The 23,715-nt window shown below is 42.5% G+C and overlaps 1 protein-coding gene across 1 annotated transcript; it reads left to right on the forward strand.

Annotated features, from left to right (window-relative positions):
* The first annotated feature begins 766 nt into the window (after window positions 1-766).
* LOC120519692 (E3 ubiquitin-protein ligase TRIM39-like) lies at window positions 767-8,525 on the forward strand. Its single transcript, XM_039742570.1, has 7 exons — window positions 767-845; window positions 1,579-1,683; window positions 1,790-1,816; window positions 5,339-5,377; window positions 6,610-6,636; window positions 6,730-6,756; window positions 7,459-8,525. The coding sequence occupies exons 1-7, from the start codon at window positions 794-796 to the stop codon at window positions 7,998-8,000; spliced, it is 819 nt and encodes a 272-aa protein (XP_039598504.1). The 5' UTR covers window positions 767-793; the 3' UTR covers window positions 8,001-8,525.
* The last annotated feature ends 15,190 nt before the right edge of the window (window positions 8,526-23,715 follow it).

Genomic DNA, 23,715 nt, shown 5'->3' on the forward strand with positions numbered 1-23,715 from the left:
AATTATAATATTAGAAATCACCAGAAGATCACAGATAGTTAAACTACACCTAAAGTGGGTTAAGACCCTTTCTAAAACTTGACACTGGATGCATCAGGTGGGACATCAAGTGGGACAGCAGGTCACCTGAGAAGCCTCCCAGCACAGACAGCATGCCAAGGAATTGGACTCCAGAGGTCAAAGGTGCTGCTCCTCTGGTTTGTAGGACTGTTGAGGTGACAAACTCCTCAGGTCCAGGCCAGTAATATTTCAATAGCTGGTCTCTTTATTTATGAGTGTCAAGACATTCAAAGAAATGTCCTCAAAGTCTCCAAACCTGCCAACTTACCTCAGTTGGTCCCAAGCATTTACAAACCGACGCTCTGCCAAGTTTCATTAAATATAAGCAATAAATAAAATGATCAGAAACAAGTCAAACAAAATAAAATCAAAGCCTACACTCCAAACTAAAACAACTAAAGTCCTTTATTTGAGCAGTTCATTCCTAACCGTATGCCATGTCAGCTGATGTTAAAGTGTTTCTTCTTCTTCTCTTAACTGATCTTCCACTCTTTTGTGTTTCATTAGTTTTAGGTGCTCAGCCTCCATTTCTATGAGCTCCACTGAAGGCCAGAAGACCCGACTGGAGTGCAGCTGAGAAGTGGAACCCCCAACCAGAAGTCACCTGGAGGGACATGAATGGGGCAGACGTGACGTCACAGTCCACAATAAAGTCAGAGCGGGACTCCGAGGGTCTTCTCTGAGTGAGCAGCGTCCTCCCGTGAAGGAGGAGTACAACGTGTTCAGCTGTCTGATGAGAAGTAAAGCACCAAAGCCAGACTGGCACTCCGGACTTGGCATCTACAGTACGTCATTAATAGTGTGGCACTAGCAGCATAGCCACTTTTATTTTTACACAGAATGTGGCACTAAAGCACATATTTGTAGATCAGCTCTAAAAGCTAGGCTCCCATTTACTAATTACCTGGAAAATCAATGTAGTAACTAATGTAGTGTTAAACGATGTGCCATATGCACATTAAAAGAAAAGATCCATAAGTGGAAATGAAATATGAATAAGAGTTGGAACTTTGAAATACAGGAATTCACATCACCACACACACACGTGAACAAATCTACAATGTCAGGTACAGTTGGCTAGCAGTGCGACTTCGAGACAAGGCCATCGTGAAAATAGAAAAATAGAAAATTCAGTTGTGACTCAGTCTAGGAGTGGACCCCCATATATATCTGTGTCACGTGATTCAAAGAAATGAAAAGTAAACGTGTAGATTAAAAGACGTAGGAGACAAACACTGGAGGAGAACGACACTGAGTGGACATTAATGGAGGTGAGATACTGGATAATTAATGATGGAGAACGAGAGGGCTGATGGACATGCTGATGACATGTGAAGGTGTGAAGGTGTGTTTGGTCCCAGGCTCCAGCTACAGGAGCACATCATCTGTGGTGTAAATGCAGGCTCTCATGATGCTCCCCTTAGCCTGAAGGAGTCCCACTTGATGGATTCTTCTGTGTTTTCCTCACCTGAACCTCATTCCTGTCTCACAGACTCACGTCTTCCCCTCATTTTGCAGGTTTCTCCCCAGGGGTCTCTGGCTGGTTGGTGGCTTTCTGTGTCTTGTTGGTTCATTGTTTAGTGGTGACTCCCCTGCTGGTCATTCTGTGGAGAAGAATGAGAGGTGAGGACAGAAGATCTCACATCGACATCAGAACAGACTGACTGCTCAGTAAATGGTAAAGTTATTCATAAATAATTCATCTTTATATTCTTTTTGTCTTCCCTAGAAACAAACACCAGATATGATTCAATAGGTGAGTACAGTTTGATTTCAGTTCCTTTGTGGCTTTTACTGTCATCGGTGAATCCTGAGATGTCAGTCAGTTTGTATTTTGATCACACAATTCACAGTTAGCGGCTGTAGGAGTCCACATTGGAAATCCACTCTGACAATGGAAGTACATGCAGACTGTCCACTGGAGACATCATACCAGGAGCTGACCTGGAGTTTGAGTGCTGTGGGCTGACAAACCTAACGTCACGTGTGCGCTGAGTGCCAAATGGCTCCTCCATTACACATTTAGTCCTCTCTCTAGTCGTGAGTCAGCACAGGGCTGTAGATATGAGACACTCTGATCAAGGACTGGTCTGAGGAGCTCGACTTGTGCTGATTTACCTCTTTCTACTTGGCCACTGCTCATCTGTCTCTGTGATGGTGAGGTGGCTTCTCAGAGTCTTCAGAGTCCATGAATATCTGAGCAGTTCAATTAGTGAAGGCCTTGAAGTGACTGAATAAACGTGAACTGGTCAGGAAATTCAAAATGGGAGATCAGGCCTGAATGTGAAGAGGAGACGATTTGAAAATGGTCAGCATTGAGCCAATGTGGCCCACCACGTTCAGTGAAGTCTTCTGTGTCTCCTTTGTGTTGGTGCTTCATGTGTGAATAGGGAAGAAAACGAAAAACAATAAAAATAAACAGCTTTTTAAATTTATTTTATGATTTTGAATCTAAAATTCATTCATCTGTTTTCTGATTTCAATTAACAGTAGCAGAGATTTGACACACGGCAGTAGAAATCCATTTGTAAGGTGCCCGTCTGTGACTCACGCACACACACACACACACACACACACACACACACACACACACACACCACACTCACACACTCAAACACAAACACACACACACACACACACACACATTCACACACTCAAACACAAACACACACACACTAATACTCTTAACATATTTATTGTTCTTCTTTGGAATAAACGGCAGAGAAAGCCAAGCAGACAGAAGAGATGCATCCACACTGACTGGGCTGGGCAGCAGTGCCAACCTCTGTGCCAGCATGTTCACTTAATAATTATAACAATAATAATAGCACATTTTATTTGTAATACACTGTTCTTGAACCAGAGTGCAATAAGGTATAGCAAGAACAGAAGAAAAAAAAGTATAAAGTAAGCAGTAAACATTCATCCATCCATTGTACAACCTGCTATATCCTAACTACAGGGTCAAAGGGGTCTGCTGGAGCCAATCCCAACCAACACAGGGCACAAGGCAGGAAACAAACACTAGGCAGGGCGCCAACCCACTGCAGGGCACACACACCCAGATCAAGCACACACCAAGGACAATTTAGGATCACCAATGCACCTAACAGGAAACAAACCCCAGGCAGGGTGCCAACCCACCACACAAGCAGTAAATAACAAAGTAAAAACCAATTTGTGACATCCAGTAATAAATCCAAACAAAGTAGGAGAGTCAAACAGAACGTCATTAGATTCTGTAAATCAAGTTCTCATCCTCCATGACTTGAAGTTTCCTCCTGCAGGGACAAAGAACCAGCAGAATGGAGGGTCTGACGAGGCCACAGATGTGGCGAGAGGCTGTGCCTTTGACTTCTTTGTGTGTTAGAATGAGAGTTTTAAATGTGACGTGTTTGTGAGCAGAGAGCCAGTGCAGTGACGCCAGTACAGGGGTGATGTGACAGTTCAGTGACGTATGGGTACGAGTCTGAGCAGCACAGTTTTGCACTTACTGGAGCTTCTTAAGAGAATTTGCTGGTAGACCAAGAGAAGAGCATTGCAATAATCTCAATGATGAAGGGCCTTAGATGAAGACATGAATTCTCTTTTCAGAAGCAGATAGTAACAGAAATATTCAGGGTCCTGCAGTCTTGTGCTGATGAAACAAATACATTTTGGTAATGTTTTAGTGTGTGCATCAAACGTGAGCTGACTGTCATAAATAACTCCAAGGTCACAGACATTAATGGTAGGTGATAACAGAATTCTATCAACAGATGAACTCTTTGTACAGAAGAAGAAGGACCCATTAAAGAACCTCAGTCATTAAGCAATTTGATTGAAGGAACATCTGCTGCACCCTTGACTTTGTTTCATGGAGTCAGTTTGTGAGGAGAGTAGTGGTGGAAGTTTACCCCAATATGGATTTGAGTGTCATCTGCGTAACAATGATCTCCTAAATCGTACATCTCTGTCATTTCTCCTGAAGGTTACATATAAATATGGTATCGTATGTAATGTATGTCACCTGAAAAGTCTTCACTTGTGACAATGTCCCTAGTCAACCTCAGAAGCAGACATATTGCTGTATATTTTGTGGCCACTAGGGGTGCCCCAGAGCTCTGAACAGCAGATACAACCACGTCAGACACCAACGGAGGATAACATAACATGTTTTATTACATGACAACACCTCACAACTCTTACTTTAAACAATACGCCTTTATTTTAACTTCCTTGACTTGTGGAAGGTGTATCCTGTAGCAAAGCCCTAACCTTTTTCATGAAAGCCCCTTTCAGTCAATAAGCCTTAAAAACAGGTGTAAAGATATTGACAACAAGCAACCAAAACCCACCAAGACATGGAGTCGTTTAAATCAAGGCTGCTACCTTCTTCCAGATCGGCCTTAAGGTGTTCAGTATTTTTCCAAAGCAGTTCTGGCCTCCATCAGCATCTGTAGCTGAGTCAACAACACCATCCCATACTATTAGTTAACGATGAACACATTTCTATATGTATTTTAAGTATACAATACAACTAATAATATATTGCTTATTTATGTCTTGTACGAAATTTTCAAGATTTCACGGCTGAAATCCGGCGTGGTTTTGTGCCTTTCAGAATGAAAAAGCTTGCGTTTAACTTTTAATAAAAGATGAGTTTTAAGCCTGAGAAATCACCTAAGCAAATGCACGCGTTTTAATGCAGACGTGTTAATATGTATGCTTACAGTATTAAAAGACACTCAACAACATCATTTACCTTTGTTCCGACGTTTGAGTGGGTGCTGTAAATTCTTACTGTAAATATAATTGACAAATAATTCGGCGAACGAACTTGTGAAGAAGGTGGAGCTGGAGTATTATGTCACTTCATTAACGAAAATGCCGTGATGTGCGGGAGGCAGGGGGACTGTGGGTGTTGACGGAGAGCTGAAGGTGGATGACAGAAAACTGACATCTGAGAACTGAGAGCGGACAGCGGTGGAAGGTGGGAGGAGGGAGGAGGGGTCACGGGGGATTCCTCGCAGGGAGGAGGAATATTTTGTCGGAGGTAGTAGGAAGGATGGAGTTTTCTCGAGGAGGAGGATATCCCAAAATGGACACTGTACCTTCCGGCTGGACAAAGTATCAGCCTTCACCCCAGTTGGGACGCCACTCCATCCGGTATGACGTTCACAATATACAGTATATATAAATATTCATCTGAGGTGTCCTTCATCCATGGAGAGACTGGTGTTGTCAGTCCCACTTCTCTTCTCAGATGTTCACTTTGTTCTTCTCTTTGTGTCTACAGTTGGATTCCTTCCTATATGTTTCCTGCACAAGGAAATTGGTAAGAAAAGATTTCTCTTCTTTGTATTAAAATGCAAAACAAAACTGTTAAAGATTTAAATAGAGGGAGAGAGTTTAGTAATTCAAAGGACACAATAAGAACGTGAAACATTAGTGCTAGAAATGACAAGTCCAAGTAGAGGCACTTTACTAAGAAACATTCTGGAGTCTAAGGATGCTTTCCTGATAATATTATTATGAATATGATTTGTATTTGATTCCATGTCTGAGAGTGAGTCAGTATTTTATAAGAACTGTTTGAACGTTCTTAGCTCACACACACCCTGAGGTGCCCACTGTGCTGTCCTCTCGTATCTTATTTACGCCACTCAGTAAGGTGCCTTGTGTTTTCTTCTCATCTTCTTCTTTTTATTTTAGTCCACTCTTCTTATCGTTGGTCCATCAGTTTGAGGGTCCTGGGGCTCAGACCCTACCTCAGTAGTACTGGACACAACACAAGAGTCCTCCTTATCCTTTGTTTGCTGTTGTTTTTATTCTAAAGCTCCGTCTGCTCCACTCAGTCTGATTATTAAACATTTGGATTTCTGTCCTCACATTTGGATTCACCACATTATTGTAACTGTGAACCCCTAAGAGTGAGCAGGACCCCGTGAAGTGGGCATCACATGTCACCTGATAGAAGTTCAGTCCTCCACTGTCACTCTGATCTCTCAGTTCACACAGCAGTTTGTTTCTGGTCACCGACACTCAGGCAGTTGGCACTGAGGAGCCATTTGAACTGACAATGGAGAAGACAAATAGCAAGGCCATCAGTAGGAGACAAACTGGTCAAGACGAGGGTCTTCTGGCACGTGTCTTATTGTATTGCAGTCACACTAATTACACCTGCAGCGTTCATTTCTGTGTTTCTGTGGTCACGAGGACACGGTCAGAAGTCTCACAGTAGGACCTCCACTCCTAATAATCATAAATAATTCTGTTCCTTCTTCATCAGACGTCACGCAGATTCAAAGCCAAAGGCCAGTAGGCTGTTAATTCTGCAAATCCACTTTCAGTCTGTGCTTGGCACTCCAGCTATTGTCATTTCCATTGTTCTGCTGTCTATTATAAGGGGTCTTTATGAAGGGAGATTTGAAATGCAAAGATATTTTAAGATTACAGAAGAGAAAAATGAAAGTAAATGAAAGTAGCGAGTGAGAACTGAAGAGATGATGTGTTAAGTTGACCCACCTGATTATTCACTCAGTAACTCGCAGCTCTCTTCTTCTGCAGAAAAGTCACAACGCGTCACCAATGCAGGTACAATATTTGAACTTGGAGTCACTGGGGGTCTTTCAAGTCTCACTCTTTATTGGACTCATTAAGTTTATTTATTTATTTATTATTTTACAGAATGGAGGAGAATATGCAGCTCAGCAGGTACGGTTGATAAGCTGCTCATGAAATTCTCATTTTCTGTGTCTGTAGTCTTTGTGTCTTCATGTTAAACGTGTCACCTTCATGACCATGACAAGCAGGACCTTGTGAGCTCTGTGACTGTCCCCCAGGTCTCAGTTAATGGCTGAGGTCCCTCTGTGTGGGTGACATAGTGACACAGTGGTAGCACTGCCGTCTCACAGTAAGGACACTGGGGTTCACATCCTGGGGGCTCCTTGTGTGGAGTTTGCATGTTCTGACTGTGACTGAGAGGGTCTCCTCCGTGTGCTCTAAAGACATGCAGGTTAGGTGGTCTGGTGACGCTCAGTTAGCCCTGATGTGTGTCTGAGTGTTTGCCCGCTGATGGACTGGCGTCCCGTCCATGTGTTGTTCCTGCCTTGTCCTGATGCCTGCTGTGATCGGCTCCATCTGCCCCTCGACTCTGCCCTGGATAAGCAGGTTATGACAATGGATGGCTGCTTGTTCTGTGTGTTTAAAGGCAGATGAGCTGCTAGTTAAGGAACAGGAAGACCTCAGCCTCTACTGCCACACGTGGGGCTTGGTGGGCTGAGAACTGAACACGTGCTGTTTGACGTCTTTGTCTTTTTAATGTTCAGGTCCTTCAAGGAGTGTAAATGTGTTGTTGTCTTCCTCAAGTCCCCTGATTTCCTGATGTCTTCCTCTTGTCTTCTTTCTTCTCCTCAGCTGATGTCACTTTTGACCCTGAGACTGCAGATCCATATCTCATTGTGTCTGAAGACGGGAAAGAAGTGAGACACACAGACACACGACAGAGAGTGACGGACAATCCAAAGAGGTTTGACCGCTATCCTATTGTCCTGGCCAGAAGAGGATTCATGTCAGGGAGACACTACTGGGAGGTGGAGGTCGGGGGGAAGACTGAGTGGATTTTAGGAGTCGCCAGAGAGTCGGTCAACAGGAAGGAGGTTGATCCCCTGAGCCCAGATAATGGATACTGGACTGTGTGGCTGAGGAATAAGAACGAGTACGCAGCCGGCATTGGCCGTTCTCTCCCTCTCCCCCTGAGAGTGCAACCCCAGACAGTGGGGGTCTTTCTGGACTATGATGAAGGTCAGGTCTCCTTTTACAATGCCCAGTCCCGCTCTCACCTCTACACCTTCACAGACTCCTTCACTGAGCCCCTCTATCCGTACTTCAATCCCGATCTTAATGACGATGGTAAAAACGCAGCCCCTCTGGTCATCTGCCCCCTGCGCACACACTGACCCCTCTGTATTAATATCGTCTGTCCATCTCTGTGTCAGGTCAGAGCAGCACAAAGCCGATGGAGACTTTTAGAAGAAATCTGAGACCCTGAATATTGAGACCACCGTCCATTTTGTAACTCGCTTATCTAATTCAGGGTCACAGGGGGCTGTCAATGTGAGGGGCAACACAGATAAGAACCAACCTGTGACACCAGAGCTGAAGGCCGGACCACCAATCACTGTGCTACTACAAGACCACCGATCAGACAAACATGAATTCCTATCTAGCGTTATATACTTCTATTGTTAAACGTGGACTGAAATACACAACACTGTAAGTCTGCTGAGAAGTTCATCAACACTGAGATGAGTTTGGGATGAAATGAAATAAAACAGAAAGGGGCGTCAAATGAAATAAAGAAAGGCAGGAATTACAAAAAGAAATCATCGACATCAGTGAGGTGACACGGCGCTGTCCTCTGTAAGAAAATGGCTTCTCGTGAACTTCTCTGAGGGTCCACCTCACAGTCCTGAACCTCCGGCAGACTTCGACGTCATTTCAGTGACACACACAGGTGGTCTGCTGCAGTGCTGGAGTCGGAGTGTGTGACAGAAATGACAATAATAAGTTTAATTACTGAACAGAGTGCTAGACGTGAGAAAAGAACTGAAGAAACAGAATTAAAAAATGGACGACTTCACAGAAATCAGAACAATTAAAAATGACAACAGAATACAGAATTGTGTGTGAATGGCACCTCTTGTGGTCATGAAGTGTAATTAAAATAATTAAAAATGGACTCCAATTCATCAATTCAGTCCTCGTCTGAATCAGTTTATTTATTGTGCATTTGAGTGTGAAGGCGTATGTGAGACTCAGAAATGTCACTTTGTCTGTCATTTATAAATGAACTCAAATAGAGTCAGGGACAGAGCTGCAAGTGTGTTTGTCTGGTGTTACCAGTTACCAGGGATGTGTGACGGGAGAACTGGGAGAAAAGTCATGTGACACCAGGAGAACACGTTAACTCCACAGAGACACTGAGCATGCTGGGATTTGAAGTCCGGAGCTGTGAGGCACTGGGCCACTTGATGGCTTAATAATAATAATAATAATAATAATAATAATAATAATAATAATAATAATAATAATAATAATAATAATAATAATAATACTAAAGTTACATTTGTTGAACAGAAGCCTCTATAAATACACGTCGGCCTGCAGTATGAAAGTTGAGTCACTGATGAGATTTGCTGAGTGACTTTGGAGTTGTAGATAAACTCGTGTCATCAGCGTGATCTTCATGCTCTTCCTCTCACTAATCACAGTCACTGCTCTCGTCTGCACACCACACACATGTCGGTGGTCTTACTGTTCGTATCTTTGACTTTCTCACATGTTAATGAAACTCTAAACGTGATGTTCGTGTTTGTCAAGCAGACAAGTCAGAGTTTCCTGTAATCTGCACACTTGTCAGTAAACCTGAACTTGAATGTTTGCCCGTCTTCTCCTTTTTGTTCGCTATATGAAGAGGAGACTGGAGAATATTGGAAGAAAGTTATGGAAGAAGAAGAAGAAGAAGCCATTAGGTTCTACATGAATGAATTAAAAGTTACTGTATGTTGAATTATTACATTCAGAAAGTAAAAAAGTGACAAAGAAAATGAGCAGCAGAACAAAGTGTGACAGGTGACAAGGCCGAGGTGTGATTTTGAGGAAGCCCACCCAGATATGACAGTAAGACTGAACTTCATACAGTTACTCCTAAACTTATGTCTCGACCTAAGCTACTTGAAATTTTAAATTAAAGTAATTTCAAGAAGGTGTGTGTGTAGAAATACAAAAAACAAACCATTTTATTTGAAAAGTTATACAAAATCAGATTTATGTGACCTTAATGTTAAAATGGCAAGTGAAGAAATTCACACACATAATGGCTGATTTTTAAACTTCAGTTAATTCTGTTCCTGTCCACACAAAGGCGTCATTTGCACAGATTTATTCATTTGAATGTCATTTCAATGTCACTGATTTATGTGACGCTGACTGTTTTTTCAATGTATTTTCTTTATTTCAGTTCTTAATCTTAGAGACTGTGTTCATTTTTAAATTATCTAATTATTGTAAACACCTTTAGATTTGAACTACAGCTGTGAACTTCACTGACACCCTTCAGATGAGTCCTTGAGTTGACTGAAAGAGTCCCTGTTGGAATTGGAGATAACGTTTACCATAATATTACAGAAACCTCCATCCAAAGTGACTTACAAATCATGATGATTGATTTCATAATTCAGTCATAAAGTAGCCCCCCAGTGGTCTCACGTCAAGTCAGATCTTTTCATTCGCTCCTCTTATTTAGATGATAAGACGCCTCACTGTGTTTCAGGCTCTACGCTGTTTTCTTTTTTATTGTCCAAATCTCCTGATGACTCTGAGATGACATTTGTGAATGTGTCTGCCCCTCAGCTGGACTTCTTGGACCTTTTCATGTCAGATTTGCTCAAATCTCAATAACAAACAGGATGGCCCTCCTGAACGCTGCATCAATGAAGTTCCCAGTAGCCATTGCAGTGTCACTTGTCACTTTGCTGCCAGTCTCCACCGCTGTGAGCCTTCTGTCTCTGAACTGAACATTAAGACCTGAAGAAGCAGAGCGCCAGAGCAGGCCTCTTGTTATATTGTGACGCCATCACGTCTGTTACTGAATGGTGAGGAGTGATGAGTGGACCTGCTGAGTTCACTTCACCTCAAGGTGGGTAAAATCATGGAAATGATTGGGGTCTTCAGCAAACTCAGCGAAATGTACTGAAGTCAATGGGGAAGGAGAAACTGAACCAGTTCTGAGTGGGCTGTACTGGTGTGGTGGTCTTTAAAGTGACGACATGTTGATGATGACAGTCGTGTCACTGGAGCCTCCTCATGTTGTCACTTTATGGTAGAGCACCGTCACTGGACTCTTTGGCGTCCTTGGATCTTTAAACGGTTACATGTTGAGGTCTTTCAGTGTGACGAGGTGACCGACGACACCACAAAGTCATGCTGGACAGGGAAGTCACCGCATGTGCGCCACTTGAACCATCAGGAGTGGTCAGCAGATGGTCAGTTTGGTCCGGTGGGTAGTCAGAAATGTGAGGTTTTGTTCTTGGTGGTCTTTGTCTTCATCCTCCCTGAGTGTATCTTTGGTGCTTTGGGTGGACAAAATACACAAAGATACAAAGTCCATGTTGAGTTCTCTGCTGAGGACTTCATGTCTGCTCCAGCATTGTCACCGTGGCACAGAACACAGAACACCACATCAGTAAAGCAATTTGTGTTACGATTTACAAAGAGCTTTATACACTTGTAGATCACTGACTGAATCGTCACTTGTGCCACCATGTTGTGCTTTACGATGACTTTAGTCCAAGGTGTGTCTTCATACCCCAAGAGTGTGACCTCGAGTCTCAGGAATATTTAAAGTGGACGTCATGAGGTGAGCCCACCTGCAGGTCTAAGCTGACACACAAAACCAAAATGTTCTCGTCAGTTTGCTGTTTGTGTGCAGGTCAGCGCCTCCTCCATGTTTGGTTTGAGCACAATGAAGCTGGTCAGTAATAGAATGAAGAGCTTGTTTTATTATGAAATTCAAAGTCAACTTTAGAAGATATTAGCAGAGTGAAAACATTTTATAATTTAGTAACAGGATGAATCAGTGCTGTTGTCCCCATCCTGGATTCCAGTTCTGTTCCCACTTATCATCTCTGTGGACTTTAGATGTCCTCCCTGTGTCTCCAGTGACGTTCCTACTCGTACCCCAATGTGTGTTTGGTTAACTGACGACTCTAAACTGGTCCTGTGGTGTGTGTGACGGTCACCAGGTGTGTCGTGCTTTGTGCTCCTGGACAGATGTTGGCCTCCCACTGTATCTCCGCAGCTTTAACACTAGAATTACCAGAGCCTATGAAAAAACTCATAGGTCCTTCCCACCTTAAATCGCTTCTTAAAATCGTTCTCACCTCTCCGCCAGTGTCTTTGTTAATCTAAATGTGCTGATAAAGAAAACTGCAAGCAGCCGGCTACTTCATCCCCCCACCGACTTAGAACGTGCACGAACTTCTCTCAGCTCAGGCCTTGATTGATTATCTGGGAGTGAAGTGGAGTTTTAGACTGGAAATAATAGATCATTATTTGGAATACACACATTTCACGTCTGTTCCATTTCTACAGTAATCTGTGTAAACACATTTTTAAAACAGAAACGTTTTTCATATTGTAGTAGTAAATGACAAAATGTAGGCATAAACTACATAATGTATGAAGCCTGAAGTCCAAATATCAAACACTTTCACAAAAGGTACAAATATAACAGAACAAGTATGCTTTTATTCAAAAATATAACTGCAGAATAAAGCCACCTTAGCATGCCATATTGACACATACTTACTACAGATACCACGGAAGCATAATAGTATCAGCCGCTGACTAGTATCCAAAAGGTCATGAGTTCGATCCCACATGGTTCAGTTTTGAGAAGTAAACTGCTCTTATTCTTACTATTTTAGAATAAAAACACGCATTTCATTTCAGTGTGTAACAGCCAGTAATTTATGATACTTGTAAAGGTTTTTTTTTGTTTTTTTTATTCACTTTTCATTCTCAGTCTCAGTCGTGTTCAGGATCCTTCCCTACCCCCCATCTGAGAATGCTGTTTTCACATAAAGATGCGCTGTAGCTCTGCAGCGTACTTGTGACTGCATTCTCGTACCAATGCTTGCGAACTGAAGTGCCTGCGTGCACTTTTCGTGGCATTACACGTCTATTTTTGAGCATGCCCGCGTCGGCTCAAACACAGGAACATATGTTGCTGTACAAGTATAACAAAACAAGTGCACTTTTATTCTAGACTATAAGTGAAGAAAAAATAAAGCAAGTTACAGTAGGCGGTTGATACGACAGCTTGCGTGGTGCAATGCTTAGAAGTGCTGATTTCCGATCCGTGCTGTATAAAATCATCCCATTCAAATATTAACAATTTCCACACACCCTTCCTACATTCACGACATGTGTACTTGTTGCAGTGTACACATCTCTCTGGGCTATGGTTCCTATTACACTGAATGAGCACCTGACATTGTACTTTCTTCCCTATATAAATAACATTTGAGTATAGCGTCTCCAAATAAATCACATTTGAGTTATAGCGCGTCTTTATGTGAAAACAGCATTGTCAGATTGGGGGGGGATCGTGAACGCGACTGAGAGAATGGAACTGAATAAAAAAAAAAGACTGAAATCAAATGTATGTTTTTATTCTAAAATAGTTAAGTACATGCAATATTATTTGAAAACGAACAGCGTCAGATCGGGTTTGAATACACGCTGATGCTGTTACAGAAGGAGTCAGCTTATTCAGTGCAGCAGTTTCAACGCACAGTACATGCGATATTATCTGAAAACAACCAGCGTGCTGACGCTGTTCGTTTTCAAATAATATTGCATTAGTGCGATGATGTTTATACATATATTGTCTCTTTCATTCATCTTGTAATCAGTGACCGCGTGTTTTTTCCCCGATCTTGCCAGTTCGCACATGTTGCTGTATGGTGCTGTTTCTTTTGTACTCCAGGACATGCAGAGGACAGAATAGTACAGAGCAGTAAGTTCAGCGCTATATGCAATCAGACAGACAGACAGACAGGCAGAGAAGGCATTAGATATATAAATAAACAGGGAAGGCACTGTATAATTGATATATAAAAACAGCTAAGGGGATAGATATATAGATAGGTAGGAAGGAAAGGCACTATATGATAGGCAGACAGGGAAGCTCCTATATAATAATAAAATTACTGTTATTACTATGTAGATAGACAGGGAGTTCAGCGTCACAGCGTGTATTCAAACCCGATCTGACGCTGTTCGTTTTCAGATAACATTGCATGTACTGAACTATTTTAGAATAAAAACATACATTTGATTTCAGCCAGTCTGTAAGAGCCAGTGTAAATGCATGATAATTGTAAAGGTTAGCTTTTTTTTTTAAATTCAGTTTCATTCTCTCAGTCGCGTTCACGATCCCCCAATCTGACAATGCTGTTTTCATATAAAAATGCGCTATAACTCGAATGTGATTTATTTGGAGACGCGCTATACTCAAATGTGATTTATTTGGAGACGCGCTATACTCGAATGTTATTTATATAGGGAAGAAAGTACAATGTCAGATGCTCATTCAGTGTAATAGGAACCATAGCACAGAGAGTTGTGTACACGGCAACAAGTAGACATGTCGTGAATGTAGGAAGGGTGTGTGGGAATTGTTAATATTTGAATGTGATGATTTTATATAGCACGGATCGGAAATCAGCACTTCTTAGCATTGAACCACGCAAGCTGTCATATCAACCGCCTACTGTAACTTGCTTTATTTTTTCTTCACTTATAGTCTAGAATAAAAGTGCACTTGTTTTGTTATACTTGTACACCAACATATGTTCCTGTGTTTGAGCGACGGGCATGCTCAAAAATAGGCGTGTAATGCCACAAAAAGTGCACGCAGGCACTTCAGTTCGCAAGACATTGTACGAGAATGCAGTCACAAGTACGCTGCAGAGCTACAGCGCATCTTTATGTGAAAACAGCATTCTCAGATGGGGGGTAGGGAAGGATCCTAAACACGACTAAAAGAATGAAAAGTGAATAAAAAAAAAAAAACTAACCTTTACAAGTATCATAAATTACTGGCTGTTACACACTGAAATCTAAAATAGTAAGAATAAGAGCAGTTTACTTCTCAAAACTGAACCATGTGGGATTGAACTCATGACCTTTTGGATACTAGTCAGTGGCTGATACCATTATGCTATCGTGGCAGCTGAAGTAAGTATGTGTCAATATGGCATGCTAAGGTGGCTTTTTTCTGCAGTTATATTTTTGAATAAAAGCATACTTGTTCTGTTATATTTGTACCTTTTGTGGAAGTGTTTGATATTTGGACTTCAGGCTTCATACATTATATAGTTTATGCTTACATTTTGTCATTTACTACTACAATATGAAAAACATTTTCTGTTTTAAAAATGTGTTTACACGGATTACTGTAGAAACGGAACACACGTGAAATGCGTGTATTCCAAATAATGATCTATTATTTCCACTCTAAAACTCCACTTCACTCACCTATGGCCTCTCGCTGTCTGTGATGAGGCTCCTTGTGTCATTTCTCATGACGTCTTCTTCTATGGCCTGTCCTCCTGTTCTTATTGTTTGGTCATTTATTATTTACAGTATTTTATTGATGTTCTTTTATTTCTATTTATGTTATTTATGTCAATTGTATGTTTTTTCTTCTTTTATTGTAAAGCCCTTTGGCCACAGCATTTCTATGTTGTTTTAAATGTGCTATTGTGGAAGACGAATGTTCTCTTCGTTCCCTTGTACTAATTGATGTCTGAGAAGTAAGTTTTACAAAACCATGTAATAGCATGCTTTGTTTTAGCAAACAGAAAAATATTTGTGCAAAGGACTCAAGGTCTAAGCATTCCACACATGAGTCTGCCTTATCACGTTGTCCCTTAGCTTACATCTGAACGCCATAACAAAAGGAGTCAAGAAATCAAGTTTTACAAGGGGCGTTAAAGGGGCGCAAGGCTTGTGTATAATAAATGTGTTGACTGTTGCATTTTATAATGATATTAAATCACGCATTCTAGGGGTATAAAACTGGACCCCACCCAACAGACAGGGTTCAGAAGAGCCCTGATGCTGTCATGTATATTTGATTGTCTGCTTTTCTGAAACTCTTCTCACCGTGACTCTGAAAAACAAAGCTGCTTTATAACCACACCTGCTGTCTGGTCCGAGTTTTCGTCCACAGTTTTGGCGCCCAATGTGGGGCAGGAGACGGCAGACTGCTCCTTGTGCAGGATCGTCCAGAGGACTGTGGTGGAGCCGATTCCGGCCGGGTCGGTCCAGCTTCGGTAAATGTAGGATTGGCCTGCTTTGGGCGTTTCCTGCATGGGGAGTCCCTGACCTCCTCCTAGCCAATACGAGGCACGACTTGACGGGCATTTCCAGGCAGGTGAACGGAGTCATGGTGAGTAGATCGGGGGATTCCTGTTAGTTTGACTGGTGTGCTGGAAGTAATACGAATATAGAAAGAAAAAGAATAAAAGCATATGCAAAATAAAGAATAAGAGAGCATACTGTATCAGACCCATAGGGGGGTTCTAGGGACTCATGGAAGGTGACTTTGGGACCCTACGGAAAATGGCATAGTGTGAATGTTAGCTAGTCACCCTGTGAATGACAATGATCTTCTTTCCAGTCTTACAGGTCTCCGAGCTTCTCTGAAGGAAGTCCACGAGCAGGTGAATCAGGCCTGGAGAACTAGTCCTCCATCAAAGGACTCCCCGATTCCATTAGGAACCTGGATTCTGGCTAGAGATACTCGAAGGAAACATTGGCATCACCCTCAGTGGAGAGGACCGTTCCAAGTTCTGCTGTAGACACCACATACTGTTAAAGTTGAGGGACTGCCTGCTTGGATTCACATCTCACATTGCAAAAGATGGCACCCTTGATTGTGGTCCTACTATGTCTTTCCATCCCCTTGTCGACTGCTCTGGTCACCTTGATTTTTCCTTTCGGAATCACCACATCAGTTCAGGTGGATTTCTGTTCTATTATTGACTGTGGGACTGATCGACAAATCCAGTGGAACTGGTCTGACAAATATGTGTGTGTAACTGTTACAAACTCTGGATTCAGAAGTAACTGTGACATGTGGGACTGGGTTTTGCTAATACTGGAACTGATGACTGGGGTTTATCAACCCTATAAGGCCCAGAAGTATGGTCTGAAATATCGTTTTCTATTATAAAAGGACATGCCCCTCATGAATGTGCCGAATACCATTGTAACCCTTTGATCATTACTCTGAAGAACCCTTCTTTACATGATTCAGGAACCTATATTTTAGGGGCATGTGTATCTGGAATAGATCCTCTAGGGAGATTTCAAATTAAGGTTGAGAACCCTGTTACTAACACCTCCCATTTCCCCACACACACACCCTCTCTCCTACCCCTGGTCCAAACCCGCCCCTGTCAAGGTCATGAATATTTCCACCTCTTCTTCCACTTTTTGATTGAAATTGGGTATGGGGATCAGAACCGTTGGCTGCAATGGGTATTATATTCGGCTAGACAAGTGAATCAATCTGATTGCTATGCATGTGCTATAGCTAGGCCACATTTGGCCACTGTCCCTTTTCCTCTTTCTAACATATCTGATCCTACTGGCCTTCCTTGCCTACTTGCCCTTTTTATCTCTTCCTCTATTCCAATCAACTCTTATTGCATTACACTTTCCCTTCTTTTTCCCCCTACTCTTCCCATGACTCCCCCGATATTCCAGCCTGATGAAGGTATTTATACCTGTTTTTTAGAAACCTTACTTCCTCTCATGGCACAAATGTTGGTAATATCCCATCCTCGTTTTGTTTCCAAACTTTTCCGTTAATTCTTCCTCTTTAGCTTCCAAATTATCAATTTTCTGATTACTCAGAATACTGATATTTGGTGGATGTGCCATAGGTCTAAATTGCTTGACATCCTTCCACCTGACTGGACTGGCACTTCTGCTTTAATACAATTTGTTATGCCTTTCCAACTTTTCCCTTTAACTGCCTTCCACGTGTCGACCAAGTTTGGCCAACGTCATCAACCCCGTTCTGTGGACCCTTCCCAGTTTTTCCTACATGGCCCTGGGGTGTATTTTGATTCCATTCGAGTCCCTCGTGGAGTCCCTGATAAGTTCAAGGGGACCAAGTTGCTGCCGAATTTGAGTCTATTTTTCCTCAGGTTACTATAAACAAAAATGTAGATTGGATTAATTACCTCTATTATAATCAACAAAGATTCTTAAATTTTACTAAGAAGCTGTTGAAGGTATCCATGAGCAACTTGATAAAACATCCCTCATGACCTGGCAAAATCGATTGGCTTTAGATATGCTCTTGGCTGAGAAAGGAGGCGTTTGTGCTATGTTTGGTGATAATAATACAGCTCCGGAATGCTTTAACTGATTTGACATGAACTAGCTACTAATTCTGGCATTTCTAATCCTTGGGACAAATGGTTTATGTCCACTTTTGGGTCCTGGGGCCAATGGCTTAAATCAGTTTTCATCTCTCTTACGGTTGCTTTAATTGTTCTCCTGCTTGTAGCTTGCTGTATTGTTCCCTTGATAAGATACATTGTATCCAAGTATTTTACTGCCTCTATGGCAAAGGCTTACTTTTTACACAAAGAAAAAATGCTTCAGATCAGCACAGCCACCCCACACTCCTCCGCCCACTCCACTCCATCCTCCTCTCCTACCCTTTCCTACTCAACTCTCCCTGATCAAATATTTTTGTTTGCTAAAAAAGGGGGGAATGTGGAAGACGAATGTTCTCTTCGTTCCCTTGTACTAATTCATGTCTGAGAAGTAAGCTTTACAAAACCAAGTAACAGCATGCTTTGTTTTAGCAAACAGAAAAATATTTGTGCAAAGGACTCAAGGTCTGAGCATTCCACACATGAGTCTGCCTTATCACGTTGTCCCTTAGCTTACATCTGAACGCCATAACAAAAGGGGCCAAGAAATCAAGTTTTATAAGGGACGTTAAAGGGGCTCAAGGATTGTGTATAATAAAGTGTTGACTGTTACATTTTATAATGATATTAAATTACGCATTCTAGGGGTATAAAACTGGACCCCACCCAACAGACGGGGTTCAGAAGAGCCCTGACGCTGTCATGTATATTTGATTGTCTGCTTTTCTGAAACTCTTCTCACCGTGACTCTGAAAAATAAAGCTGCTTTATAACCACACCTGCTGTCTGGTCTGAGTTTTCGTCCACACTATATAAATAAATTGACATTGAAAAATCACCACCCACTCAAGTCAGTCTGATTGTTAAATGCCATTATTGTTATAGTTTATCTCTTTTTAAGACAATAAGACACAGAATGGTCGTGTGTGCAGGTCAGCTGGTCCATCTGAAGTGTGACTTTGTCACTCCAGCGCACTCAGTGTGTCTCTTGTTGCTCCTCAGCCTGCTGCAGATCCTTTAGCATTGTGAACTTTATTTAAATGCACAGAGTTAATGTCACTGCTCAGTCACTGATGCCACTGTCCTCTCTTACAGACATGGCACAGAGCGTCACTAACGCAGGGGAGAACTGTAATGAGGGTCTGGGCGGCTGGGCAGGTGGTCTCCAGTGTGTTGGACTCACTTTTACAATCCACAGCTCTGCTGGTGACTTGAAGAAACGTTAACATCACAAACGGACTCTCATGTTTGTGTTCTTGGTGTCTTTAGAAAGTCAATGCAGTGTGACACATTTACAAGCACACCAGTCAGAGCACTGGGACCGGTGGCACCAGAGGGAATGTTCTAGTAAGAGATGAACAGAACAGTTTAGCATTTAATAAAAGAAATAAAGAAATGTTTGTCAGCCGGGCTGAGGTCTCACTGCACTGTCAGACATTTCAGGTCACTTTGTGTTGTGATCAAATTTGAATTCATTATGTGGAGTAGATGACACCTCACTTAGCTGTGGGACATGAAATATCAAACATGAGGGGGACACACTGAACACAGTCACACAGTCCATTTGCCATACAATCCCAACATCAACGATGACGTCATCAGCTTGGGTCACTGACAGATGGGGACAAGTGATGGCAAAGAAAAGCATCAAGGAGGCAGTTCACATGGCAGTCAGGTCAGTTTTAACATCAGTAAATGTAAGTGAAGTGTTTATAGAATTTGCAGTCTTATATGCTCAGATTGTCATTTATAGTCACTTTAGAACTGATTTTAAATCTGATGTGAGCGTTATATTCAAGTCACAGAGTCCCTCTGAGTTGGTGGTGCCGTCACCTCACATCTCCTCTCCCAGGTGCCTCAGCCACTGCCTGCGTGTTCTTTGTGTTCTCTTAAGCTTCTTCTCAAAGAACCAGACCCCTGACTCGTGAGTGACGTCACCTTGTGATGGGTTGCCATCATGGGTTTGTATTTTCCTGCTCTGAGCCCACTGCTGCTGGTAGAGACTGCAATATCTTGAAAATGTGAAATGGAAAAAGAAGGTCCAGAAAATGGATGAATAGGTGAGAGATAAACTAAAAGAAATAAAAATATATAAAGAGATAAGCTGGTTAGGAAATTGATGGAGGGGTGGAGACAGGAGTCAATACAATAAACTGATTTAAAGTAAAACTCTGAGGCCAACAGAGGGCACCCAGTCTGTTCTAGGTGAGTGATTGCTGAAGTTCTCAGATTAGCTGATCTCCATTGACTCTACTGAGTGTTAAACGGCCATCACAACGCGTCAGTCAGATGTGTTATCAGAAAAGGAGCATCTCGTCCAGAATGGAGAATTGAAACACTTTGACATACAAATCAGAAGAGTGAATACCAAGAAACAGCGAGGATTTCAGAGGATTTAAAACTTGTATTAATGTAATGTAATGTAATGTAAGTTATGAAAGAGTTAAACCATTAAACATGGGGTCATGCCGGTATTTTTTATTTTTCTTAATGCATGGAAAGCCACCATTATCTACCAGCCCTCGGTCAGGAATGTGAGAAGTGATTTAGTGGACACAGAGGGCAGGTCACTTCTAGGGACAGGAGGTAACTACATTTTGGTTTTAAAAATAATGGTAGCAGCTTGAGGCAGAAAAGCAATTTCTAATAAATCATAAGAAAACAGTGAGGTATGGATGAACTTTAGGAATGAAGGATTTGTGTTTTAGGAGTCAGATAATGTTAAAAAATGTTCAAGTGTAAAAGAGATTCTAATAAGAATTGTAATAAATGTAAGATTCACCCAACGAAGGGCGCTCACTTCATTGAACTGAGACAGCTGTGTGCCTCTTTGCAGTAAAGTCTGTTCTGCTTGCCCAGCTTGAGATTCCGAGTGTTGACTTCAAAGAGAGAGTGCGTCCAATCTCCACACCACCACCACACTACTGTGGAATTCATTCAATGTGTTTGTGGTTCTCTGTGTGAAGAAGAACTTCCTAACGGTGGTGTAATCAGTTGGAAAGATGACTGGGATCTTCTAAGTGTACCACTGTGGGTGACTGAGGGGTCCTGTGATGGGCAGGCAATACATTAAGGACTGGCACTTCTTCCATCCACTACTCTTACAATTTGTAACCTTGTACTTCAAAGAAATGGGAGTTGAAAATGGATGTTAGAGTTGGTGAGCTTGGTTGTGTGACAAAGACATGGTGTTCTTTCTGTTCTTTTATATTTTTCACTTTTTTCTGGTTCCTGATTATGACGTTAATATGCATCCAGCCCTGCAAGCGGTCCTATAACTTGGAGGAAAAATTTCTTGGGGGTTGGTTGCAGGATTGGCACTCCAGCCACTGTGAAAACTTAATGCAGCTTCGAAATGGTGGACAGGATTCCTTTCTGCTCTTTGTGGGAATAGTTCTGCTGCAGCCACCCATAGGAAGGCTGCTCACACTCTGAAGGGGATGGGGGAGACACTTGCGAGCCTCAAAAACCACAGGTGAGCCAATGAGGTTATTCTGCTGGGAATTAGAACTAGTGTGGTGCTCAGGTGTATCGCCTGTTGCACAGCAGGACTCGGGTCACAATTTGAGGTGGCCCAAGCAGGTAGGCATGTTAAACTCTCTGACTTGATGATCATCTTCCTCTGCTGTCGGAGAAGCTGTGTAAACTCTGCATTTCAGTGGTGGCACTCTCTGAGGTGCACAGACCTGGGACTGGCCAGTTCTTTGTAGGCGAATACAACTTGTATTGGTCTGGTCTCTCTGGCGGCTGTCATACTCAGGGAGTACCTGTTGCTGTGGAGGACTGGCTCCTTCTGATGGTGTCCAATGTCACTCCTTTCAACGAGCCGATAATGTGACTCAGAAATACGGCACTCTCTGGGTGCCTTGTATATGGTCTCAGTGTGAATGATGCTTCGGTGAGGGAGACATTTTATTCACACCTTTGTTCAGTGGTTGATGGGCGCCCACAAGGTGACACTCGTCTGGTCATGGGTGACTTAATTGCAACCAATGGCACTGACAGGGTTGACTATGAGGATTGTGTCAGTCCCCATGGGCCTGGTGACTGAGATGAAAATGGAACCATGTTCCTTGACTTTGCAAAATGTCAGGGGCTACGGATTGCCAGATCCTGGTTCCAACACCTGCATCGTTGGACTTGGTACTCCAATACTAGTGGTGCGGTGAAGGAGATCAATCACATCCTAATGGGCAGACGCTGGAGGCTCTTACAGAACTGCAGGGTCTACAGAAGTGTCCAGTTTGTGAATTCTGACCACAGACTTCTTGTTGCTTCTCTGAAGATTCAGCTGAGGTCCAGCAGGCTACCACCTACTAGAAGAATGAGGCTGGACTTGGCAAGACTGCAACATCAGGCTGTTTATAAGGAGTTTGCACACAGTTTGTATGAGGAACTTAGGTGCAACTGCCAATCCTAATGTGATGTGAGAGGCCTTCTGTGACAAGACTCTGAAGTTTGCTGAGGATTGTGTTGGTGTTACTGGTGTTCCCAGAAGGAGGTGTTTTATCTAGAAGGCACTCAAGAGGAGTTGCAGCGCACGGCTTGATGGCAACTCCGGTCTTTCAGGAACTGAGAGGGATGGCTGCAGGACTCTGAGGGCAGTTGTTAGGCGTTTTTAGAGGAATCTGTGAGCAAGTGACACACCATCTGTGGTCTAGCAACCCACGTCCTGCTTACAGAGGAATCAAAGCATTTTGCACATCTGACATGCTGCTGGAAACAAGTAATCAAGCACCTGGAGCACTGCCTTATAAAAGGAGTCAGCAGCCACCACTCAGGTGACCAGAGTCAGGAGGAGGAAGACGAGAAGCTTGACCCGAGGAGTGGAGGAGAAAGGAGGAAACAAAGAGGAAGAGTATTGTTTGTGTGCTGTGCTTTGGACTGTGTTGTGCCTGTGGGAAACAGGGAAGGCATTTCCCACGAGAAAAAGAAAAAATAAAACCTCTGTGCCTTGATCTTGGTGGGCCACAATGTATAGTAAACACCTTGAGGAGATGGAACATTAGATGACTAGTGATGAGCGAGCATGCTCAGCTCGGAACATGGCGCTACTCGAACGAGCACCACATGTGCTTGTGCGCCATGCTCGAGTCTCTGCCCCGCACGTTTCACGGGTTGGAGACATCCAATGAAGGGGCAGGTAAGTACTGCCCTCACTGTAATGCCAGTAGCCATGTCAGGTGCTGGCATTACAGTGATTGGCTGGCCGAACACGTCATCGGGTGCTAAACAGCATGCATTCCCATATCATGTTTTAGAGCAGTGAAAGGCAACCTTTTTTGAGTTGCGGCGCACTAAGTCCAAAAATGTTCTTTCTGCCCATAAATAAAGTCGTGTGACACAATCTATGGACAATCGCAATAAAAACGGTTAATTTTACAAGTTTGAAAGACATTTTATTAATAAAGGAATCAAAGGATAAATCTTCAATTTAATTAATGTGAACGTTGAGATTGTTTTTCAGCACATATGAGATTGATGCGAGGATCAATTTTTGAAAGACAGACGCACATTTCCTTGTTGATCATTTGAAGTCTCTCGCGTTTCTTAGACTTCATTTCCTTAAGTGTTCCATTATCTGTTTTTCCAACATATAATTCTTTTTTTTTAAATTATCTTTTTAATCAACCAAAAGTTCAAAAAC

The sequence above is a fragment of the Polypterus senegalus genome, unplaced genomic scaffold (assembly GCF_016835505.1).
Source record: "Polypterus senegalus isolate Bchr_013 unplaced genomic scaffold, ASM1683550v1 scaffold_5708, whole genome shotgun sequence".
NCBI lineage: Eukaryota > Metazoa > Chordata > Cladistia > Polypteriformes > Polypteridae > Polypterus > Polypterus senegalus.

What these genes read in the sequence shown, in the direction of transcription:
- LOC120519692 (XM_039742570.1), top strand. Translation starts at nt 794, where the DNA reads ATGAGAAGTAAAGCACCAAAGCCAGACTGGCACTCCGGACTTGGCATC. An exon ending in CACCAGATATGATTCAATAG is followed by an intron (nt 1,817 to 5,338) that starts GTGAGTACAGTT and finishes TTGTGTCTACAG; the next exon opens with TTGGATTCCTTCCTATATGT. An exon ending in TTTCCTGCACAAGGAAATTG is followed by an intron (nt 5,378 to 6,609) that starts GTAAGAAAAGAT and finishes CTTCTTCTGCAG; the next exon opens with AAAAGTCACAACGCGTCACC.